General features: G+C 28.3%; 1 protein-coding gene and 1 long non-coding RNA gene across 2 annotated transcripts in view; both read right to left on the reverse strand.

Moving 5' to 3' along the window:
* Positions 1–2,423: 2,423 nt before the first annotated feature.
* On the reverse strand, positions 2,424–3,915 carry LOC145242468 (uncharacterized). Its single transcript, XM_080105527.1, has one exon. It carries the CDS (start codon positions 3,766–3,768, stop codon positions 2,611–2,613), a length of 1,158 nt encoding a protein of 385 aa, XP_079961653.1. The 5' UTR covers positions 3,769–3,915; the 3' UTR covers positions 2,424–2,610.
* A 1,086-nt stretch (positions 3,916–5,001) lies between these two features.
* Positions 5,002–27,095, reverse strand: part of LOC145242469 (uncharacterized) — a 28,094-nt gene continuing 6,000 nt past the window's right edge. The window contains exon 2 of the long non-coding RNA XR_013862742.1: positions 5,002–5,500. This is a non-coding gene — a long non-coding RNA (uncharacterized LOC145242469). The remainder of the gene's footprint in view (positions 5,501–27,095) is intronic.

The following is a 27,095-nucleotide window of genomic DNA, read 5'->3' on the forward strand; positions in this document are numbered from 1 at the left end:
AACCATATCACTCAATATAAAAGCATACAAGATATCAACTGATATATACTCGACAGTCAAAACAATGAAAATATGCTGTTGTCCTAGCCCTACTTATTACTTAGTTTTAATTATGCATTAAGCAATTTTGAAATAAATACAACAAATCCATACATAAAATATATTTCCTTATAACATTTTATGTATTTACATGAAATAATATATATATATATATATATATTATTTCATATAAAATATAATTCTTTGTATTTACTTTAACAGCGTTCAGTATATTAGTAGAGCTTAGTAATAGTAGTATGAAAATATACTTATGACAAGTAAGCTAAACAAAAATGTTTGGGTTTCATTCCTAAAACCTTTCTTATGTAGCTATCTTGCTATAAGTATATTTTCATACTAAAACTTATATATATGAGGTGCCCTGAATAAGTTTCCATAAGTATTTTTTTCGTACGGGCACTTTTATAAATAGTACAAATATGAAACCCTAGTCCCTTCAAAATAATCTCCTCCGATTGCAATGCACTTGTTGTACCGTTCCAACAACTTCTAGAAGGCCCTATAGAAGTCCTTATGTGTGAGTGTGTCAATGACCCTCATCACAGCCTTTTTAATCTCCCCAATTGTTTCATAACGACCGCCTGTTAGGTTTTTCTTGAGATTAGAGAATAACCAAAAGTCACAGGGAGAAAGGTCTGGAGTATAGGGAGGGCGAGGAACTGTTTTGATGTCCATCTTGGTCAAATAGTCTGTAACAAGGATGGAGCATGTTTAAGACAAACTTTGCACAAATTTTCTGCAACTTCAGTTCCTCACAAATAATTGTATCTACAGTTTCCACACTGACATCAAACTGTGTACTTATTCTCTATAGACACACGATGGTCCTTATCCATGAAATTTTTTATTTGGCCAATCAACTTTGGGGTTCTGACTTACTTGTTCCTCCTACATCTCTCATCATCCCTTAAAAACTCCCTGCCTTTCTTGAATCTCTTATACCATTCACAAACTGATGCTTGATTCATGCAAGATGCAGCCTGAAGCATTCCATACATTTCTGTGGCATTTTTCCAAGTTTAAGAAAGAATTTTATTGCATATCATTCTTCTAAAGTGTCCTCATGCCCAGATTGCATTTTTGAAATTCATCAGCTGTGACAATCAGACTTTAGTAGGGTGTATTCCAATTCCTGCTGTAGCTGTTTATTTGAACTGGAAATCGTGAAAATTGGTCAGTCATCTTATAAGATGCATAGTAATAACATAGTGAATTTTCAAGAGTCTAATGATACAAAACAGTTTGGAAACGTATTGAAGACACCTCGTATATATCAGATAAGTTTTATTAAAAACTATTAAGTCTTCTTTTTTTCTCAAATTTGAGAGAAATTTTCTGAGTATCAGGGTTAGCTGGTGTAGTAAAAATCCAAAGTTGTTGTATAATCCATCTTAAACCATTTTAATTTCTGCAATCATCATCAAGAGGTATTTTGTTGTTGTCATTTTTTTTTAGAATACTGAATTTATTGTTGTAATGGGGAGTAACTTTTTCATTATTTATTTATTTATGAATAGTATTTTAGTTTGTTGCTATTGTTTATTTGGAGTATATTATTTATTTGTTTAGTATCTATTTAATTATTTCCATGAAGAAGATGCAATTTAATAAATTCATCATTGGTTTGTTGATTTTAGTTTTTATTTGATTTAACTTTATATGTTAGTTTGGAAGCTACTAAAAAATTGCTTGTAGAGTCAAGAAAATAATTTTAAAAATATAAGAAATTTAATAATTTTCTGCCAATATATAATTTGGTAAAAAAATGAATGTATTATATGGTTATCTTAAATTATAGAAAATTTTAATTTATAAAATTTAGCAAGAAAAACAAGTTTTATAGCTAAGAAAATCGTTTTATTTTCTAAACTCACATAATCATTTTCTGAAAATTCTGGACAACTTAAAACCTTGTTAAAGTAAATATTGAAAATTAATACATAAAATATTATATCTCCTCATAACATTTCAGATGGATATACATAGTAATATATATATATGATTTTACTATTTCATATATATATATATATATATATATATATATATATATTTGTAAAATAATTTTCACTATTTATTTTAAATGTGTTCACTATATGAGTAGTCTAGTAGTAGAAGTAGTATGAAAATATACTTATCACAAGCAAGCTATGACTAAAAAATCTGTTTTATTTTTCAGATTCACATTTTCTGAAAATTCTGAGCCACAATTTTATAAAGATTGTTCTTTCTTGAGTGTTTGTATGCATTTAAACTTGAACTCAGAGAAAATAATCTTAAATATATAAGTAAAGATTCCCGTTTAGTTAATGATTTTCTGCTAATTTGATAAAAAAAATGAATGTATGCAATATTATATGGTTATCTTAAATTATAGAAAATTTTAATGTATAATATTTATCAAGAGAAATGTATTTCTTCTAGAAAATCTGTTTATAAACATATTTTTTTCTAGAAAATCTGTTTGAAAACCTATTTTTTCAATAAAATATTTTTGAAAAAGTACTTGTTCTAGGAAATTTGTTTGAAAAAAAATCATTTCATTTTTAAAACTCACATAATAATTTTCTGAAAATTCTGAGCCACAATCTCACAAAGAATGTTTTTTCTCGAATGTGTGTTTGCATGCTTTTTAAGACTTGAACTCTGTGAGAATTCTGATCCACAAATCTCACAATGGAATGGTTTTGCTCCTGTATGTATTCTTGTGTGTCTTTCGAGATTTGAACTGCTTGAAAATTTTGACTCACAAATCTCGCAGCGGAACGGTTTCTCACCTGTGTGTGTTCTCATGTGAACTTTGAGATTTGAATTATTCGAGAATCTTGCATCGCAAATCTCACAACGGAATGGTTTTTCACCCGTGTGACTTCGCATGTGACTCTTGAGGTATTTACTTAATGAAAACTTGCAGCCGCAAATCTCACACAAATGCGGTTTATCGTGCGTATGGATTCGCGTGTGACTTTTAAGATATGCCTTCTGCGAGAATTCTGCCTGACAAATCTCGCAACGGAATGGCCTTTTACCCGTGTGTGTCTGCATGTGTCGTTTAAGATGAGAATTTTCTGAATAATTTGCTGCACAAATCTCACAGTGGAATGGCCGCTCGCCACTGTGTTTACGTTTATGTCGTTTCAAACGTGATTTCGTCGAGAATTTCAACTCGCAATCATCGCAGCTGAAAGGTTTTTCTCCAGTATGAGTCCGAATGTGGCTTTTCAGGTCAGACTTCCGTGAAAACTTGGAATCGCACATTTCACAACAGAACGGCTTGTCGTCATTGTGTTTCCGTAGATGCGATTTATAATGCGAACTTTGCGAAAACTTTGACGTGCACATTTCACATCGGAATGGCTTTTCACCTGTATGGATGCGCATATGTCGCTTGAGATGTGAACTTGTCGACAATTTCGAATCGCAAACGTCACATGCATACGTTTTCTTGATGTTGTGTGCACGTCGATGCATTTTGAGATTCGATCGCTTTGAAAATAACGACCAGCAAATTTCACAGTGAAACGGTTTATCGCTGGCATGGAGTGTCATGTGATATTCCAAGTTTGGTTTATCTGAAAAATGGCATTTACACTTTTCACAAGAAAAGCGCTTTCCTTTCTTTAGAAGTTCTACAGTTGATGAACTATCTCTAGAATATTTTGATGATCTTAAACTGTTTTGTTGCAATTTCGTTTCTGTTTTGGCTGCCATGTTCAAAATTCTAATGCTTGAACTATTATTATTGGAAATATTAAATGTAAAAAAATATCAAAAATATTTTACACAATTCATCACCATTCTTTTGTTTTTTATAAACAGACAAAAATTATAATGTTTGTGGATTTGCTAATGATTTGTGTTTCATTTCTTGTCTGTGTTATACCAAAGAATTTAAAATTCTACACTTAAAATGGAAAATATTAAATAAAGGTAGAAAATATTTAAAATATTTCACCAAACAATTCCTCACCATCATTTGGTATAATGGTGAGCAGGTTTGTTAATAAACTGAGTTTCAATTCTTGATTGAGTCATACCAAAAATTCAAAAAATAGTAATTTACCTCTCCTTGCTAAATGCTCTACATAAGATAAGAATCAAAAGGGGAATGGTCCAATGGCACTATCTCAGTGGATTAGCAATTGAAAAGATAGCCTTCAGATTTTGTTTCTTTCTTGGTTGCCATATTTAAAATTTTTAGAAATTATTGAATCTTAGATAGAAAATATTTTATTAAAATTATTTTATGCAAAAATTCTTTGCCATGCTCATTTTATTTTAAGATGTGACCATGCATTTCTATGAACTGCTTTGTTTGTTAGTTCGTTCGTTGTATTTTGCTGTAAAATAGCATGTACCACTGAGTGGCCCATCATCCAATCAGAGGTTTTGGTGAAGAAACATAGAAAGTTGTTGGGCTACTTCTTACAGCACCCACACAATTCAGTAAACTCGCCTCAGCAGTTGGATTTAAGACACTGTCTGCGCAAGATGTTTTTAGCTTAGACAACTCAGCAATGACATAGTAAATCTTCAAAGACATATTTTGTTGAATTTCACAAACTAGATGATAAATGGTGCCTTTTGTAAAGATTGATTTTTATTTGTTTTTAATTCTTTATTAGCCCAAATAAAAGGTATTTCTATGTAAACTTCGATAATGTCTGCTGTTGTCTATTAATTCATCTATAAAGTCAGATGTTAGAGCCTTTTATAATTATGTTCAGTTGTTTTGTTTTATGGCATATCAACCCTTTTTTGGTTATTTAATGCCAAACCCAGTTATTTTGGTAAAAGTTTTTAAATATTTCAAGATATAAATATCTTTAAATATTTATCCATAATTTGGTTGCTTGTTTTACTTTTCAAGTTTTTAATGCCAAATCTGGTCATTTTGATAAAAGTTTTCATTCTTCAACTTCTTTATGTTTAAATATTTATTCATGGAATTTTGTTTGGTTGTTTTGTAGAGGAAAAATTTTGTTTTTGCAAGACATGATAGGGTTTTGCAAAAGAAAAGGAAAAAACAATAACATTTGGTACATTTAAATCAGGAAGCTGATATCTTCAGAGAGTAGCACAAGTTATTATAACTACAATGCAGAATAGCAAAGCCATTGCTTGTATGGAATATTATTTTCAGCGTGAAACATACAAATTACATAAAAACATTCTATTTCTCAGCAGCATTGATCAGCTTCTTATGCTTTGAAATATCATTTTTGTTGTTAAATGTGATAGATTCACTGGACACATCCTAAGAATATACATTCTTGCTTTTTTTATTTTCCTTTAGTTTTGCTGATTTGCAACTGAAGAATTTTAAAACTTATTAGCATTTTCATGCAACTGTTCATTCATGCCAGTTGGAACAGTATGACACGATTTCAGTTGAAACAGCTTCCAAATTTCTAATCTGTATTTAGTTTCCATCAAGAAAAATCTGCAATGAGAAGGAAAATTGAAAAAGATTTAAATACATATTTAGAGGAAAGGTGGAACATATAACTTCACATTAGCAGCCAATCAAACTGTCCAGGCAATAAGAATAGGAGCATAAAGAAGCTGTTTGTATAGCGTAATGTGTGAAAGATAATATGATGGAATGCAAAACTGAAATATTGATGGTCTTTCCTGGTAAACGATAAGAGAGTGCTAGTAAATATTTTTTGACAGAGCAAAATCTATCTCCTCACATGTGATTTTTTGGGAGAGAGAATCAGCTTGATCAGAAATAATGTGGGAAATCAGAAAGTTGAATGAAACTAACTGATAATTTCCTGAAATATACATAAGGCATTAGCATGAAGGACACCATATCAGAACAATGTGTGGCATCTGTGATTATAGTCCTATGATATTTGATTAGAGAGAGGGAAAATCAAATCTACTTTATTAAATTAGTAACTTTTTAAAATAAGATTTCTTGCAAAATACGATTCGAAATTGTTTTGAGATAACTTCATCAGATATTCAATGATCCCTTTTTCATATAAAAGCAAGTTAATAACCATCTAACGCAGTGATTCTCAACCTAATGTCATGACACCAAATGAGATCAGTGTGTGTTGTATTTACAATGGACACCAATGGAATCTTTAATAAAATTTACAATCTGATCTTGCAATATTTTTCAGTCTAGTTTACTATAACAGTTTTATGGAGAACATTATAAGAATTGACATTGATTGAGAGAAAGAAATTATTCCAGTGTTTGGAAACGTTTCCTAAATGATGTTCTTTTATTTACTGATTAACTTTAGCTTTTGTATCTGAGTTTTTCTATTTTCTTTTTCTTTTAACAAAGCACATTGCGACTAAAATGTAAAGGGCTACAGAGAATTAGTGTCCAGATTTATAAGGAGCATCCTAAGTGAGGAGTTGTGCAGCAAGATGATTGTTCAAATTAAATTTTAATTTCTGCACGTTAGTACAGTTGTGGGAGCAGGAAGAGAATTCTAAAAGCTAGCAGTTCAAGGAAAGAAGGTATTAGAGTAAGCTCTACAGCATCTGTAGTGAAGAGATGTAATTTAGCTGATTGAGGGTTACATCAAAGGGGGCACCAGAGCAGAAAGTTCGTCAGAACACATTCCATTGAAGTACTTGTAAATATCCAATGGTCTTTATCAGCATTTGGTAATGAGCGCACCTGGATACACTTAGTGTCTCTCGGCACTGTCCTGACATGGGATGTGATGGCACTTTAGGAATGGATTGTTTCAATAGACATTATCCTTGAGATATCCCCACCTATAAAAGTTTAATGAGAAGCATTAGTTATGGTGAGTGTGAAGTCCACTCAGGATCCATTCCTACTGATAAGATAATCACCAAACTTTGCTTGCATAAAATTGAAATGGCATTTGTTGTCGATTCATGACTTAAACTTGATGGACAAATCATCTATAGACTTAAGTTTATCTGTACCAAATATTTTATTAACAATTCTATATGTAGCAATTTTGGGGGATTGTGGAACCATGAATATAATCATCTAAGATAAGCATTATCCATTCTTGCCCAAAGATGTACAAATAAACCTAAAGAAGAAATGAAAGAGATTGCTTAAAATTAAAGTACACAACTCAGTTATTTCCTTTTTTTTCTGCTTTTTCATTGAACTTAGAATAGAATAGAAGTATAAACTGGTCTGTGCTCACTCTAGTGGAAGCATAAGTTTCTATCACGATTGTACCCAGCAGTTATATCCAATTATATCATATATATATATACACAGGTGACAAAAAGAAAGTCCGCACTTGTAATTTTTCAAAAGCTGCAAGTTTAAGCTAAATTTAATGTGACTGTTTAAACAAACTATACCTCATTTGATTCGCCTTTTATTCCTCTATAATTTTACCTGTTCATATGTGATTTTTAATTGAAATATTCTAGTGTTCACGTCAATTTGAAAAAATAACTTCAAATTGAAGAGGCAAAAAGAAAGTCCGCACAATGGAAAATTGTTATTTCAATGTAACTTTAAGACATAATTGCAACAGAAATACAACAGGAACACAATATACTAGTTAATATTTAGTAGCATAGCTCTTCTGCAATCTTTTGAGAATTCTTTGAATTAGACTGAAGCAATACTACTTTTGTTTAATTTTTGTCCAAAGTTTTTCCAAATTTGAAATTTTATCATTGCATAGCTGTTGCTTAATGTAATGTCATACGTTTTCGATAGGGTTGAGATCTGGAGATTGTGCAGGCCAATCCAAACACGGAATATTATGCTCTTCCAGGAACCTCTTGACATTGCCAGCTGTGTGAATGGGAGCATTATCCTGCATGAAGATGGGATTATCATCCAAATTCCAACCAAAGTAGGGTAGAAAATGCTCAGTCAACATATTAATGTACTTGGTCGAATTAATTCAACCTTGCAAGCAAACTATAGGCCCTGGACCATTGGTACTAATAATGCTCCACACCAAAACTTGACCTCCACCACCTTGCAGCATTGAAACTGAGCACCTAGGATTAAATTGTTCATCTTTCCTCTGATGAAGGTACTGCTTACCATCACTGACTAGCCTATTAAACTTGCTTTCGTCACTAAAAAGCACTTTTGACCAATATGAAGAATCATGACCTTCATTGCATCTGACAAAGTCCAGACGGCGCTTTCTATTCTTTACAGAAATCATTGGCTTGCGTCTTGCAACATATCCTCGCAAATTAAATTCCTTTAATCTGTTCTTGACAGTAGAAAGAGAGCACTTTTGAACAAAATTGCACTGTTGTTGGATGTGGGGAGCCGTTTCAAATCTGTTTCTTAGGCTGCTGAACTTGATAGCATTGTCTTCCCTGAAATGACTGCTAATACGACCAGAGTTAGGGACATCACAAACACTGCCTGTGTTTTGGTGCTGTTGCACAGTCTTTCGTACTGTTTTCTCATCACATTTCAATCTGTGGCCGATTTCTCGATTGGATCAAACCAGAAAGGTAGAGATTAATGAGCTCCTGACGATCACTAAGAGAAAGTTGTGGCATAGGAACTAAATGTTACGTTGTATAACCTGGAACAACAACAATTACAATTAGTGATGCTTTGTTGCTTGTTGGTGGATATTTTTAACTGATTTAGGGGCGATAATTTAAGCTGGTTTTAAGTGAATTTGTTACCGCGGACTTTCTTTTTGCCTCCTCAATTTGAACTTATTTCAATTAAAAGTCAAATATGAACAGGTATAGTTTGTTTAAACAGTTACATTAAATTTAACTTAAATTTGCAGTTTTTGAAAAAATTACAAGTGCGGACTTTCTTTTTGCTGGCACTGTATATATACTTTGTCTGTTTTGTATGTCAAACTTTTTTTCTACCCAAAACTCTATATCCTAACGTGTAATTATACTCTACTCTGTTATTTAAACCCTCTCTCCTGATCACTAATCCATTGCACGTAACTTAGAGGGTTTTTTAGCTCTCAACCCTTAAACATTAGGCTTTTTCATAATCGTTATATATTAACTTCTAAAGATTTCTACTAAGGCATGCTTTTGAGTATACTCTTATCCCATAGCTAAGCTTTAAAGTAGATACTTACTAGCCATAGTCTTATACATAGATTTAAAATGATCTATAATAAATAGCAGCCCTTTATCTCTTTCCCTTTGATAGGAGATAGTATTACAATAATTAATATATAAAAGCTGAACTGATACTCATTATTATACAAAATACAAACTTCCGAATTTTAAAAGAAAGGCGAAGTTATCTTCCTTCGTTAGAAGTCTGAAGACAACAAATATACTTAATAGCTAAAATTCCATATATTCGTATCTACTGAAAACATACCATTTATCCATTTATACTTAATTATGCTTACAGAATATGCCATAACCTGTATTTTCCAGTTATACCTGCACTGAACTCTACTCCAAATCAAATGTTGTTAATTGTATCTATATTGAGCATACATCTTATCTTTCTGTCATCTTAAATACTCAGAGTTTGGGCAGCAAATTTTAATTCCTAATATCAAGTTTTTAATCAAGTATTTTAACATGTTATCCTATCCATAAACTAACATATGAACTATATCTAAACCATACATTAACTCCTCTCTCGCTCTCAAACTAATCCTGTTGCAAATTTAGTTGCTTCCACTGCATGAATTCCTACTTATCCTCTCTTCCATTAATAATGAAAATGAAAAGCATCGTAGTGTCCTTTTTAATCACTTTGAGGAGTGTAACATTTCAATAGATATATAACCTACTAAATAACCGATTAACATTAACTACTCATGCGGGGTCGCAGAAATACCTGGTTTAGGACCCAGGTGCAGATCTTCCTAGGTCATCCATCTAGGAGAAGGAAAACTCTGTAGATCTTCCTAGGTCATCCATCTAGGAGAAGGAAAACTCTGAAGCTAAATCTAGGGGAGGGAGGCCTCTTCTGTCCCAGACGACAACCTTTCTAGAGCTGGTGACTCAAACAAATTACCAGTTGGCAAACCTAAACTGCTTAAGGAGGAGATAGGCTCTGTCTATCGCCCAGCTTTCAAACTCCTTCTTTGCCTATTAGCCAGGCATAGGGGTGCTATCACATGCACTCGACAGAATCACCCAGTGGTTGAACTTGTTTTCTGACTAGGGCAAGGAACGCCTTTTTCTCATTCCCACCACATCCCATCACTCTAAACTGGACACTGTGGGGGTGCTTCAGTACCATATATGCCAGTACAGTTGGACTGGCCTGACTTTTGTCTGATGGGTGAGGGTACCGGATTGACAGTTCCTGGCTGCTGTTTCCGACTGATAGTACAGGAGCCCTAACTCTTTGGTAGCACTTAGAGTGGCTGCTCCATCAACAGTTGTATAATATCAGGATGTTTGTAGTGCCATGTCGTGCATGGAAAGGGACCCTGCACTCATCTCTGATGGGCCACAATCCTGTAGGTCAGGAGACAGATGATGGTCTACTTGTATTGCATGTCTGATATTCTGCACAACCACTTGTCCAGCACCCTTCACTCACCCTAACTAAAACTTTTAAATTAAATAAAATGAAATGACAGTTCAATCAAAAATTACATTTAAAGCAGGACCAAACTCAAAGAAGTCCAACCTGCCTCTCCCCTTGAGGCTATCATTTACAAATATCCACAGGCTTAGAACTAACTTAGATGATGTTGAATCATTTCTCCTAGTAAACACCCCGGATATCTTAGCATTAAGTGAAACTAACCTACACTTCTCCATTCCCTCTAACCATTTTAACATGCCTGGTTATTTTCCACTCTGCCGTAAGAACTCAAACAGACATATGCACGGGCTTGGAGTCTATATTCGTAACACCCTCCCCCTGACTAGAGAAACAAAACTAGAATCAGACGATCAGGCCTTTATGTACTTCAGGCTAAACATGCAACATAATATTAGCTACTTGTATTTTCTCAACCGCTCCCCCTCAACCCAGGACTGTACCCTAATAAACAAAGTCTCTGACAGCATAGATACAGCAGTTTCCCTTAATACTAGGCACAAGTACATGTATTAGGTGACCTCAATGTCCACCACAGTAACTGGTTTGGATTCTCTAATTACACACATGTAGCTGGTAGCACAACACATAGCTCCTCTATATCTCATTCCCTTTCACAGACGGTTACATTTCCAACACATTTCTCAGACCAGCAAGATCAACATACCTCACTTCTAGATCTCCTTCTGACTACAGTTCCCAATGACTGTATAACAAACGCCTACAGCCCACTCAGGAATGTTGATCACGCTGTGGTAATGGTAGAAAGCGCCCTAAATTCTCGACCCAAAACTGAAGACCCACTGCTCAAAACAATGAGGTATTACAAAAAGGCTGACTGGGAAGCCATCAGGAATCTCATCAGAGATGCTTCATGGGGAAATATCTTTTCTCTTCCAGCTGAACAGTGTGCAAATGAGACCATTGAATAGTTCAAAATTGCAATTGAAGCACATGTTCCCACACGGATATTCTATAGCAAGCCCCACTCTCCCCAATAGGGTCCTGGATATGACCTAAAACTATATCCGATGGTGAGGCCCCAGCTTGTGGGCCTTGGGGAGTGTGGAGCCACCCTTTAATTGCCATTTGCTCCCAGGTCCACTCTGACCCGGAGTGGTAGTACCTGTTAGGGTCCCAACTATGGGTTAAATAGAATCCGACTTAAAAAACAAATATACTTCATTAAAAAATCGTTCCTCAAAATCACTAGATTCGGCATTAAATAACCTGAAAAAGGTTGATATGCCATAAAACAAAAACAACCAACCATCTCCCCAATGGTTTACCTCTATTGTGCAGCTGCCATTGCTCAAAAGCAGCATGCGTACCACAGATTCAACCAACGTAAGTCCAGTTCAAACAGACAGAAGTGTATAGAAGCTAGAAGTAATTGTAAGAGAGAAATAGTGACAGCTAAGACAGAATACACTGAAACCACCAGAAAACCCATCGAAGCACAGAAATTAAGAACCCATGATTTTTGGAAAATCTACAGCAGTGTAGTAGATAATGGGCAGTCAATGCTTCTCCCACTATCAAACAACCATGAAATTGTTTGCACAGCAACTGAGAAGGCTAACCTGCTTGCCAGTTGGTTTGCCTCAAACTCCGCATTGGACCCGGCACACCACTCTCTCCCTGACTTCCCTTTGCGAACAGACACCACACAAGATGATTTGAAAATCACCCCTTCCCAGGTACATGGTATCATAAAAAACCTAGACATTTCAAAAAAATGTGGACTCGATCTCATCCGGGCTGTGCAATTAAAAAAATGCTCTGCTGAGGTTGCTCCAGTTCTCTTCAAACTTTACAACAAATGCCTTAACAAATCTTACTTTCCTGACTGCTGGCAACTGCTTTTGTGATACCAGTTTTGAAGAATTCTGGCGAGAGAACTGACCCATTAAATTATCACCCCATTAGCCTTCTCCTGCTTTTTGCCAAAATATTTGAGTCCTTAATTAATCAAGTTCTAGTCCATCACTTTACAGCTGCTAAACTACTGACCGACAATCAATATGAATTTAGGCAAGCCTGTTCCACAGCAGATATCCTAACTGTAATCTCTGAACGTATATACTGTTCACTAGACAAAACAAGGGAGGGTAGAGTGGTAGCCCTCGATATATCTAAGGCTTTTGACAGGTTATGGCATGATGGTCTTCTAAGGAAAATTAGATCATATGGTATCACTGGAAGAATACATAATGTAATTAAATCCTTCTTAAGTAAGAGAAAAATCCAGGTTGTCCTCGACGGTCGTACATCTAAACAATATGATATAAATGTGGGAATACCTCAAGGGTCTATCCTTGGACCTTTATTATTCTTGATATTCATAAATAACCTGAGATGGGTATATTTGCTGATGACACCACACTCTATAACAAGCACAAGGGGAAAACAAATGAACACATATCTAAGGTAATAGCAGAAACAATAGAGGATAACCTCCAATCTGTAGTGGAATGAGGACAAAAATGGATGGTCACATTCAATGCTGCCAAGACTAAGCTTGTTTCCTTCAATAATTACAAGAAACCTTCTCTACCACCAATAGCAATGGTCAAGAACACATTACCCGAAAGTACTTCTTTTAAACTCCTCGGCCTAACGTTTACAAGGAACATGAACTGGAATAGATATATTGAGAGCATTGCTAAGACTGCTGCAAAGAAGGTGGGCTCTCTCTACCGTGCTAGAAAACTACTTAGGCTTGAAAGTATCCTGTGCCTCTATAAGACCACCATTCGCCCATATATGGAGTACTGTTGTCACATTTGGGCTGGTGCATCTGCTGCTTTTACTTCTGGTCAGGGTTAAAAAGAGAGTCGCCAACCTGACAGGTCCTGAACTGTCATCTAGGTTTCAGCCTCTGTCCCACTGACGAAACGTTGCATCCCTCTGCCTGTTCTACAAGTACTTTAATGGTGAATGCTCTGACGAATTACAAGCACTTGTACCCCCTTGACGTGAATACCCCTGACAAACCTGACAAGTAGCTAAATCTTACCCCTTCACAGTAGAGATCCCTAGGTGTAAGAAAGCCCTCTACACCAATAGTTTCTTCCCCAGAACTGCTAGACTTTGAAACTCTCTTCTGGGATTCTGCTTTCTCAACTGTACTGATATGCAGAAGTTCAAGTGTAATGTGAACAGACATCTTGCTACTCATCTCCCTTCATAATGCCCCTGCAACATATGTCCCCGATAGTGGCTCCCTACTTCAAAGTGACACTGTACCTTGTTTGGGATGAAAATTGAATAAAAAAAGTTTACTGCTTGTGATGTACTCATTAAGCTCTTATTAAGTTTAATGTTTACTTTTGTCTTGTTATTTATATTATTTATAATTTTTTACTTTTGTCTTGTTATTTATATTATTTATAATTTATTACTTTTGTCTTGTTATTTATATTATTTATAATTTTTTACTTTTGTCTTGTTATTTATATTATTTATAATTTTTTACTTTTGTCTTGTTATTTATATTATTTATAATTTTTTACTTTTGTCTTGTTATTTATATTATTTATAATTTTTTTACTTTTGTCTTGTTATTTATATTATTTATAATTTATTACTTTTGTCTTGTTATTTATATTATTTATAATTTTTTATTTTTGTCTTGTTATTTATATTATTTATAATTTTTATTTTTGTCTTGTTATTTATATTATTTATAATTTTTTACTTTTGTCTTGTTATTTATATTATTTATATTTTTTTATTTTTGTCTTGTTATTTATATTATTTATAATTTTTTATTTTTGTCTTGTTATTTATATTATTTATAATTTTTTACTTTTGTCTTGTTATTTATATTATTTATATTTTTTTACTTTTGTCTTGTTATTTATATTATTTATAATTTTTTATTTTTGTCTTGTTATTTATATTATTTATACTTTTTTACTTTTGTTTTGTTATTTATATTATTTATAATTTTTTACTTTTGTCTTGTTATTTATATTATTTATAATTTTTTACTTTTGTCTTGCTATTTATATTATTTATAATTTTTTACTTTTGTCTTGTTATTTATATTATTTATAATTTTTATTTTTGTCTTGTTATTTATATTATTTATAATTTTTTACTTTTGTCTTGTTATTTATATTATTTATAATTTTTTACTTTTGTCTTGTTATTTATATTATTTATAATTTTTTACTTTTGTCTTGCTATTTATATTATTTATAATTTTTAACTTTTGTCTTGTTATTTATATTATTTATAATTTTTTACTTTTGTCTTGTTATTTATATTATTTATAATTTTTTACTTTTGTCTTGTTATTTATATTATTTATAATTTTTTACTTTTGTCTTGTTATTTATATTATTTATAATTTTTTACTTTTGTCTTGTTATTTATATTATTTATAATTTTTATTTTTGTCTTGTTATTTATATTATTTATAATTTTTATTTTTGTCTTGTTATTTATATTATTTATAATTTTTTATTTTTGTCTTGTTATTTATATTATTTATAATTTTTTACTTTTGTCTTGTTATTTATATTATTTACAATTTTTTACTTTTGTCTTGTTATTTATATTATTTATAATTTTTTACTTTTGTCTTGTTATCATTCAACCACAGTAGTGGTTGAATATATGCTTAAGTCCGAAATTGAATGAATCGAGACACATTCAAACCCCCACCACTAATTCCCTTCGCAACCTAATTTCAAACAGGTTATATAGTTGGATAGAACACCTCATTAGCTACATTTTGAAAAAAAAATTTCGAAAATTGGTTCAGTAGAAAAAAAGTTACAACAAAATATGTGGGTTTACAAACAGGAGAGTAAGTACATAAGTGACTAACGCTTTTTTTTATTTTGCATAACCTTTTTTGGATATAAATATTTTTTACTGCGATTTTGCCAATATGACATGTTAGTGTAACGGTTAGAGTACCGGGGGTTGGTGGAAAGATTTTAGGTTCAATCCCGTGTATGTTTTTTTTATAATTAAAAAAAACGAACTTTTTTTAATAACTAATTTTTTTTACCTCTCCTTATGATTTTATAGCAAAAAATGGTGAATTTATCGATTAAAAATATTAGTGAATTCTATGATATACATATTCTTTGAATGAACTCAAATTTTTCGTTATCACGTTTCATGAAAAATGTAGTCCCATTTTGGCAATGCATCTGACCAATGATGCTTTTGAACCTGCGACCAGCACTGCGATGTCATCAGCATCAGCCTGGGCATAAATATTCCTATTTTTAAACTCCTTTAAAAGAGGATTCAGCATACAGTTCCATAGTAAAGGTGATAAAATCCCACTTTGGGGGTTTCATTTAACTACTTCCCTTTTAACAGTTGCCCTCAGTAGTTCTACTTGAACTGTTCTGTGCCTCACCATATACTCAATCCATCGGATGAGTACTGGTGGCGCATTGAGTTCTCGTAGCGACTTGAACATACTACGGAAGGGTATCTTGTCAAAAGCTCCAACGATATCTAAAAAGACACCAAGTGGCATCTTCTTTTTTTTTAGTTTACGCTCTATACAGATCACGAATTCATGAAACGCAGTCTCGGTAGAGACCCTGGCTCGGAACTACTGTGACTGAATGATAAATATTGCATAAATGTGTGTTTGAGAGCTAATTTTTGTTGACAATCATTAATAAATATTATAAATTTATATATTAATACAATAGCAATGCCTGGAAAAATCATGGATTATATGGAAAAATGCGCGCATGAAAAGTAATATTCTTAAGATTTTATTAAACCTGGAAAAGTAAAGGACAAGAAATTCAACCTGGAAAAGTAAAGAACAAGATATTCTAGTAAAGTAAAAAATAAGAATTTTTTAGACTTAAAATATTGCAGCTAAAAATAAAATTTGAATATTGATAAATATTTTATTTATTATTTGCATATGTTCTTTATTGTTGAGTTAGAAAGAATTAAATGATCCTAATTATGATATAATAAAATTATTAATTTTTATGTAAATTATAAAATTATTAATTCCATCTACTAACGAACTAACTAATTAATTAATTTTATTCAAACAATTTTCACTACATAAATATATGCAAATAATAGGGGGGAAATAAGTTCAATCCAGCGACTGACACCCTTTCTAACTTTTATTTTTAGCTGCAATATTTTAAGTCTAAAAAATTCTTATTTTTTACTTTACTAGAATATCTTGTTCTTTACTTTTACAGGTTGAATTTCTTGTCCTTTACTTTTCCAGGTTTAATAAAATCTTAAGAATATTACTTTTCATGCGCGCATTTTTCCATATAATTTATATTATTTATACTTTTTTACATTTGTCTTGTTATTTATATTATTTATAATTTTTTACTTTTGTCTTGTTATTTATATTATTTATACTTTTTTACTTTTGTCTTGTTATTTATATTATTTATAATTTTTTACTTTTGTCTTGTTATTTATATTATTTATAATTTTTGACTTTTGTCTTGTTATTTATATTATTTATAATTTTTTACTTTTGTCTTGTTATTTATATTATTTACAATTTTTTACTTTTGTCTTGTAATTTATATTATTTATAATTTTTTACTTTTGTCTTGTTATTTATATTATTTATAATTTTTTACTTTTGTCTTGTTATTTATATTATTTATAATTTTTTATTTTTGTCTCGTTATTTATATTATTTATAATTTTTTACTTTTGTCTTGTTATTTATATTATTTATAATTTTTTACTTTCGTCTTGTTATTTATATTATTTATAATTTTTTATTTTTGTCTTGTTATTTATATTATTTATAATTTTTTATTTTTGTCTTGTTATTTATATTATTTACAATTTTTTACTTTTGTCTTGTTATTTATATTATTTATAATTTTTTACTTTTGTCTTGTTATTTATATTATTTATAATTTTTTACTTTTGTCTTGTTATTTATATTATTAATAATTTTTTACTTTTGTCTTGTTATTTATATTATTTATAATTTTTTATTTTTGTCTTGTTATTTATATTATTTATAATTTTTTACTTTTGTCTTGTTATTTATATTATTTATAATTTTTTACTTTTGTCTTGTTATCATTCAACCACGGTAGTGGTTGAATATATGCTTAAGTCCGAAATTGAATGAATCGAGACACATTCAAACCCCCACCACTAATTCCCTTCGCAACCTAATTTCAAACAGGTTATATAGTTGGATAGAACACCTCATTAGCTACATTTTGAAAAAAAAATTTCGAAAATTGGTTCAGTAGAAAAAAAGTTACAACAAAATATGTGGGTTTACAAACAGGAGAGTAAGTACATAAGTGACTAACGCTTTTTTTTATTTTGCATAACCTTTTTTGGATATAAATATTTTTTACTGCGATTTTGCCAATATGACATGTTAGTGTAACGGTTAGAGTACCGGGGGTTGGTGGAAAGATTTTAGGTTCAATCCCGTGTATGTTTTTTTTATAATTAAAAAAAAACGAACTTTTTTTAATAACTAATTTTTTTTACCTCTCCTTATGATTTTATAGCAAAAAATGGTGAATTTATCGATTAAAAATATTAGTGAATTCTATGATATACATATTCTTTGAATGAACTCAAATTTTTCGTTATCACGTTTCATGAAAAATGTAGTCCCATTTTGGCAATGCATCTGACCAATGATGCTTTTGAACCTGCGACCAGCACTGCGATGTCATCAGCATCAGCCTGGGCATAAATATTCCTATTTTTAAACTCCTTTAAAAGAGGATTCAGCATACAGTTCCATAGTAAAGGTGATAAAATCCCACTTTGGGGGTTTCATTTAACTACTTCCCTTTTAACAGTTGCCCTCAGTAGTTCTACTTGAACTGTTCTGTGCCTCACCATATACTCAATCCATCGGATGAGTACTGGTGGCGCATTGAGTTCTCGTAGCGACTTGAACATACTACGGAAGGGTATCTTGTCAAAAGCTCCAACGATATCTAAAAAGACACCAAGTGGCATCTTCTTTTTTTTTAGTTTACGCTCTATACAGATCACGAATTCATGAAACGCAGTCTCGGTAGAGACCCTGGCTCGGAACTACTGTGACTGAATGATAAATATTGCATAAATGTGTGTTTGAGAGCTAATTTTTGTTGACAATCATTAATAAATATTATAAATTTATATATTAATACAATAGCAATGCCTGGAAAAATCATGGATTATATGGAAAAATGCGCGCATGAAAAGTAATATTCTTAAGATTTTATTAAACCTGGAAAAGTAAAGGACAAGAAATTCAACCTGGAAAAGTAAAGAACAAGATATTCTAGTAAAGTAAAAAATAAGAATTTTTTAGACTTAAAATATTGCAGCTAAAAATAAAATTTGAATATTGATAAATATTTTATTTATTATTTGCATATGTTCTTTATTGTTGAGTTAGAAAGAATTAAATGATCCTAATTATGATATAATAAAATTATTAATTTTTATGTAAATTATAAAATTATTAATTCCATCTACTAACGAACTAACTAATTAATTAATTTTATTCAAACAATTTTCACTACATAAATATATGCAAATAATAGGGGGGAAATAAGTTCAATCCAGCGACTGACACCCTTTCTAACTTTTATTTTTAGCTGCAATATTTTAAGTCTAAAAAATTCTTATTTTTTACTTTACTAGAATATCTTGTTCTTTACTTTTACAGGTTGAATTTCTTGTCCTTTACTTTTCCAGGTTTAATAAAATCTTAAGAATATTAATTTTCATGCGCGCATTTTTCCATATAATTTATATTATTTATACTTTTTTACATTTGTCTTGTTATTTATATTATTTATAATTTTTTACTTTTGTCTTGTTATTTATATTATTTATACTTTTTTACTTTTGTCTTGTTATTTATATTATTTATAATTTTTTACTTTTGTCTTGTTATTTATATTATTTATAATTTTTGACTTTTGTCTTGTTATTTATATTATTTATAATTTTTTACTTTTGTCTTGTTATTTATATTATTTATAATTTTTTACTTTTGTCTTGTTATTTATATTATTTATAATTTATTACTTTTGTCTTGTTATTTATATTATTTATACTTTTTTACTTTTGTCTTGTTATTTATATTATTTATAATTTTTTATTTTTGTCTTGTTATTTATATTATTTATAATTTTTTACTTTTGTCTTGTTATTTATATTATTTATAATTTTTTATTGTTGTCTTGTTATTTATATTATTTATAATTTTTTATTTTTTCCTGTTATTTATATTATTTATTATTTTTTACTTTTGTCTTGTTATTTATATTATTTATAATTTTTTACTTTTGTCTTGTTATTTATATTATTTATAATTTTTTACTTTTGTCTTGTTATTTATATTATTTATAATTTTTTACCTTTGTCTTGTTATTTATATTATTTATAATTTTTAAATTTTGTCTTGTTATTTATATTATTTATAATTTTTTACTTTTGTCTTGTTATTTATATTATTTATAATTTTTTACTTTTGTCTTGTTATTTATATTATTTATAATTTTTTATTTTTGTCTTGTTATTTATATTATTTATAATTTTTTACTTTTGTCTTGTTATTTATATTATTTATACTTTTTTACTTTTGTCTTGTTATTTATATTATTTATAATTGTTTACTTTTTTTTGTTATTTATATTATTTATAATTTTTTATTTTTGTCTTGTTATTTATATTATTTATAATTTTTTACTTTTGTCTTGTTATTTATATTATTTATAATTTTTTACTTTTGTCTTGTTATTTATATTATTTATAATTTTTTACTTTTGTCTTGTTATTTATATTATGTATAATTTTTAATTTTTGTCTCGTTATTTGTATTATTTATAATTTTTTACCTTTGTCTTGTTATTTATATTATTTATAATTCTTAAATTTTGTCTTGTTATTTATATTATTTATAATTTTTTACTTTTGTCTTGTAATTTATATTATTTATACTTTTTTACTTTTGTCTTGTTATTTATATTATTTATACTTTTTTACTTTTGTCTCGTTATTTATATTATTTATAATTTTTTACTTTTGTCTTGCTATTTATATTATTTATAATTTTTATTTTTGTCTTGTTATTTATATTATTTATAATTTTTTACCTTTGTCTTGTTATTTATATTATTCATAATTTTTTACTTTTGTCTTGTTATTTATATTATTTATAATTTTTTATTTTTGTCTTGTTATTTATATTATTTATAATTTTTTACTTTTGTCTTGTTATTTATATTATTTATAATTTTTTACTTTTGTCTTGTTATTTATATTTTTTATACTTTTTTACTTTTGTCTTGTTATTTATATTATTTATACTTTTTTACTTTTGTCTTGTTATTTATATTATTTATAATTTTTTATTTTTGTCTCGTTATTTTTTTATTATTTATACTTTTTTATTTTTGTCTTGTTATTTATATCATTTATAATTTTTTTACTTTTGTCTTGTTATTTATATTATTTTTAATTTTTTACTTTTGTCTTGTTATTTATATTATTTATAATTTTTTTATTTTTGTCTTGTTATTTATATTATTTATAATTTTTTACTTTTGTCTTGTTATTTATATTATTTATAATTTTTTACTTTTGTCTTGTTATTTATATTATTTATAATTTTTTTATTTTTGTCTTGTTATTTATATTATTTATAATTTTTTACTTTTGTCTTGTTATTTATATTATTTATAATTTTTTACTTTTGTCTTGTTATTTATATTATTTATAATTTTTTTATTTTTGTCTTGTTATTTTTTTATTATTTATACTTTTTTATTTTTGTCTTGTTATTTATATCATTTATAATTTTTTTACTTTTGTCTTGTTATTTATATTATTTTTAATTTTTTACTTTTGTCTTGTTATTTATATTATTTATAATTTTTTTATTTTTGTCTTGTTATTTATATTATTTATAATTTTTTATTTTTGTCTTGTTATTTATATTATTTATAATTTTTTACTTTTGTCTTGTTATTTATATTATTTATAATTTTTTACTTTTGTCTTGTTATTTATATTATTTATAATTTTTTATTTTTGTCTTGTTATTTTTTTATTATTTATACTTTTTTATTTTTGTCTTGTTATTTATATCATTTATAATTTTTTTACTTTTGTCTTGTTATTTATATTATTTTTAATTTTTTACTTTTGTCTTGTTATTTATATTATTTATAATTTTTTATTTTTGTCTTGTTATTTATATTATTTATAATTTTTTACTTTTGTCTTGTTATTTATATTATTTATAATTTTTTTATTTTTGTCTTGTTATTTATATTATTTATAATTTTTTACTTTTGTCTTGTTATTTATATTATGTATAATTTTTTATTTTTGTCTTGTTATTTATATTATTTATAATTTTTTACTTTTGTCTTGTTATTTATATTATTTATAATTTTTTACTTTTGTCTTGTTATTTATATTTTTTATACTTTTTTACTTTTGTCTTGTTATTTATATTATTTATACTTTTTTACTTTTGTCTTGTTATTTATATTATTTATAATTTTTTATTTTTGTCTCGTTATTTTTTTATTATTTATACTTTTTTATTTTTGTCTTGTTATTTATATCATTTATAATTTTTTTACTTTTGTCTTGTTATTTATATTATTTTTAATTTTTTACTTTTGTCTTGTTATTTATATTATTTATAATTTTTTTATTTTTGTCTTGTTATTTATATTATTTATAATTTTTTACTTTTGTCTTGTTATTTATATTATTTATAATTTTTTACTTTTGTCTTGTTATTTATATTATTTATAATTTTTTTATTTTTGTCTTGTTATTTTTTTATTATTTATACTTTTTTATTTTTGTCTTGTTATTTATATCATTTATAATTTTTTTACTTTTGTCTTGTTATTTATATTATTTATAATTTTTTACTTTTGTCTTGTTATTTATATTATTTATAATTTTTTTATTTTTGTCTTGTTATTTATATTATTTATAATTTTTTATTTTTGTCTTGTTATTTATATTATTTATAATTTTTTACTTTTGTCTTGTTATTTATATTATTTATAATTTTTTACTTTGTCTTGTTATTTATATTATTTATAATTTTTTATTTTTGTCTTGTTATTTTTTTATTATTTATACTTTTTTATTTTTGTCTTGTTATTTATATCATTTATAATTTTTTTACTTTTGTCTTGTTATTTATATTATTTTTAATTTTTTACTTTTGTCTTGTTATTTATATTATTTATAATTTTTTATTTTTGTCTTGTTATTTATATTATTTATAATTTTTTACTTTTGTCTTGTTATTTATATTATTTATAATTTTTTTATTTTTGTCTTGTTATTTATATTATTTATAATTTTTTACTTTTGTCTTGTTATTTATATTATTTATAATTTTTTATTTTTGTCTTGTTATTTATATTATTTATAATTTTTTACTTTTGTCTTGTTATTTATATTATTTATAATTTTTTATTTTTGTCTTGTTATTTATATTTTTTATACTTTTTTACTTTTGTCTTGTTATTTATATTATTTATATTTTTTTACTTTTGTCTTGTTATTTATATTATTTATAATTTTTTATTTTTGTCTCGTTATTTTTTTATTATTTATACTTTTTTATTTTTGTCTTGTTATTTATATCATTTATAATTTTTTTACTTTTGTCTTGTTATTTATATTATTTTTAATTTTTTACTTTTGTCTTGTTATTTATATTATTTATAATTTTTTTATTTTTGTCTTGTTATTTATATTATTTATAATTTTTTACTTTTGTCTTGTTATTTATATTATTTATAATTTTTTACTTTTGTCTTGTTATTTATATTATTTATAATTTTTTTATTTTTGTCTTGTTATTTTTTTATTATTTATACTTTTTTGTTTTTGTCTTGTTATTTATATCATTTATAATTTTTTTACTTTTGTCTTGTTATTTATATTATTTTTAATTTTTTACTTTTGTCTTGTTATTTATATTATTTATAATTTTTTTATTTTTGTCTTGTTATTTATATTATTTATAATTTTTTATTTTTGTCTTGTTATTTATATTATTTATAATTTTTTACTTTTGTCTTGTTATTTATATTATTTATAATTTTTTACTTTTGTCTTGTTATTTATATTATTTATAATTTTTTATTTTTGTCTTGTTATTTTTTTATTATTTTTACTTTTTTATTTTTGTCTTGTTATTTATATCATTTATAATTTTTTTACTTTTGTCTTGTTATTTATATTATTTTTAATTTTTTACTTTTGTCTTGTTATTTATATTATTTATAATTTTTTATTTTTGTCTTGTTATTTATATTATTTATAATTTTTTACTTTTGTCTTGTTATTTATATTATTTATAATTTTTTACTTTTGTCTTGTTATTTATATTATTTATAATTTTTTCACGTTCTTTAATATTGTTCTATTTTAGGTTATTGTGAAATGTTTGCAAACCAATGAAGGGCTTAAAATTCAATCAACCGACTTAGCCATTACAATCTGATGTTTCTAAACTTGACATTCTGCAATTCTGCTGCATAGTATTCCAACGTAGTTCACCTAATTTTGAGGTGCTGAATCTAAATTTAGCATCGTTTTTTATCTATCATCTCACGTTTTTAGTAATAGCATGGACCCTAGATTGTTAAGTTAGTGTGTTTTAGAGAAAATGCTAAGATCCACATTGACAAATTGGTATAAAAAGATTAGAAAACAGATAAAAATCAGATAAAAACATGGATGTTCAATGAACAAAGAAAACATGATTTAAACAATATATATACAGTACTGTTTCGCTGTTTCACAGCTCAACAGTGTGGCTAGACAGGCAACTGCCTCAAGCCAGGATTGAAACCCGACCGCCCAAATGACAGTCAAGGTTTCTCACCATTGCGCTATACAGCTGCTGCTGTGTGGGTAATGAATTAGCGATGTTTTATATATATATATATATATATATATATATATATATATATATATATAATATAAAGCTGAATGTCTGTGTGTGTCTGGTCACGAATAGGCTTCTATATGGTTGACTATTTTAAAAAACTGATTGCATTAAAAAATTGATAGATGTATCGAGACACAGGTGGTTCATTAAAATTGTGGGGTCTGTGTTCGCGCCTGGTCCACAAAGTATGGAAATAAAAAATTTAAAAATTAAAAAAAAACGTTTACAAGTGTTTTTGCTATAGATGTACATAATAATACTTTGATAAGTATGTTTTAACTTAAATAGGGATGGTATAATAAAATTGTGGGGTCTGCATTCGCGCCTGGCCTCCATTAAATGGAAATAGGCACAAACTTTAATAAAGACTTTTCATATCTATCTGCATAAGTATACTTTGATAATTATGTTTCAGTTTGAAGAAATATGGTATAATAAAATTATGGGTTGTTCGTTCATGCCTGACCTCCATAGAATGGAAATATGTCACAAAGTTTAACAAGGTTTTTTAATATAGATCCACAGAATATTGTGATAAGTGTTTCAGTGTGAACGGGTATGGTATAATAAATTATGGGGTTTATCTATTTTATTTTTACTTTCATCATATTTTGATTTGGTTCTGATAACCCCAAATTCGAAGCTATCTCTTTACAACCCTATCATACTTTCATAAATCAGAATCCATTTTCTGTAGGCTGTTTTTGAACCCTGTTAACGACGAGTACTTTTGCTAGTATATATATATAATTATTCATTTGAAATTTCCAGATAGAAAATTAAGAAAATGTGTTTTTATGCCTGTAGTTTATAAGGATGTACATGCATGTAATAATGTGGCATTTGCGTAAGTTTAAGCTGTTTTGTATTATGGTGCATAAGTGCATGAATGTGCGTGTATTGCATTTTGTCAGAGTGCATAAGTGTATGACTGTGTGTGTATGCAGTGAACTACTGCTTGTCTGTACTCATTAAGTTATTATGAAGTTTTAAAAAAGGAATACAGATAATCTTCACATACACTGTAACAAAATGGGTCATCAAACAAAAGGAAATAAAGCGCTTAAACAAGGGGGTAACAGTGACTAAATGGTTAACTACACAAACTTGGGTGACCAAGTTCAAATCTAGTTTGTTCTACAGATATGTTTTCATCAAACTCACACTTGATCTTGTGTCTTACTTTTTAACTTGAATTCTATTTTTTCTGTTATTCACCCCAAAACAAAGCATATTGGTGCCACTTTGATGTAAGGGTAACGGGCTACTATTTAAGACTATGCTGCATGTCAAATTATTAACATACTATTTTTTTACCAGTTTCAGAAACTTACCGGTAGTTTTGTATCAAAAGCTTCGTAAATGTTCGCAATGCTGAGCTGTGTGTACCATGAAATTTTCGTACTGTTCCGTGCAGTATAAACAATTTACCATCATAATTGCTGAATCCACTGTATTTGAGGTGTATAAAATTATTAACGAGGCTGTTTGTTTCGTCAATAAAATGGGTCGTAAAGGTGGTTTGAGTAGTTGTGAAAAGAGTACTATTACAGAACAGCTAGCAAAAGGTAAAACTACCCTCGAAATATTGAAAATGATAGGAAGGTACCATCAAACTGTGAAGAACTTTGTCAAGGACCCTACAAAGGTACATAAGAGAGAGCTGATAAAGGTAAATCTAGAGTTGTTTCACGCCGTTCTCTACTCCAAATTAAACAAGAAGTTGTTAAGAACCCTGGGCAGACAAGTCGAGAAGTCTTTGACCAAGCCGGATTGAAGAATGTCTCGATGTCACCTTCTAAAAGTAGTGGCAAAGTCTGATAAGTCTGTGACAAAGCCGCCATTAAAGCAACATCACATACAAAACCGATTGAAATGAGCAGAGGACAACATGAAAGTCCAATCCAAAGTTTTGTTCACGGATGAAGTGCGCGTCACTTTTGATGGCCCAGATGGCTGGAGCAAGGGATGGGTCCTAGATGGACGACATCGTCATCAGCGTTTAAGGCGCCAACAAGGTGGTGGTGGGATAATGATTTGGGCTGGGATTATCGGACGTACTTTAGTTGGTCCATGGAGTCCCAGAAGGCGTGAAAATGATGTCAAATCCTTACATAGCTTTTCTGAAGGAGCACTTCGAACCATGGCTGAAGAAGCAAAGGTTTGACGTTCAGAAGAACCATTTTTTTATGCAGGATAATGGGTCTTCGCATGCAGCAAACAAAAGCAAAGAGTATCTGCAACAACTGGGGTTCTCTGAACTACGGAAGATCGAGTGGCCTGCGAATTCACCAGATTTTAACCCAGTTGAGAACCTTTCGAGTATCATGAAGCGACGCCTCTATGCAAGTGGATCCCAATTAAGGAGCAAAGATGAGTTGTGGGATGCTCTCCAAGAGGTATTGTGAGGAATAACTGTTGACGAAATCAAAATTTAACTAATTCTGTAGACCAACGTCTTTTACAAGTTATTCATAAAAAAGGATTGCAAATCCCCTACTAATTATGTCAACATAGAAATTGTTATGTAGTTATTGTGTTCTAAGCATTTTTCCTAGTTCATTTAATGTTTGAAAATTATTT

Source organism: Euprymna scolopes, chromosome 21 (genome assembly GCF_053919585.1).
Source record: "Euprymna scolopes isolate OS-2025 chromosome 21, ASM5391958v1, whole genome shotgun sequence".
In the NCBI taxonomy this organism is placed as follows: Eukaryota; Metazoa; Mollusca; class Cephalopoda; order Sepiida; family Sepiolidae; genus Euprymna; species Euprymna scolopes.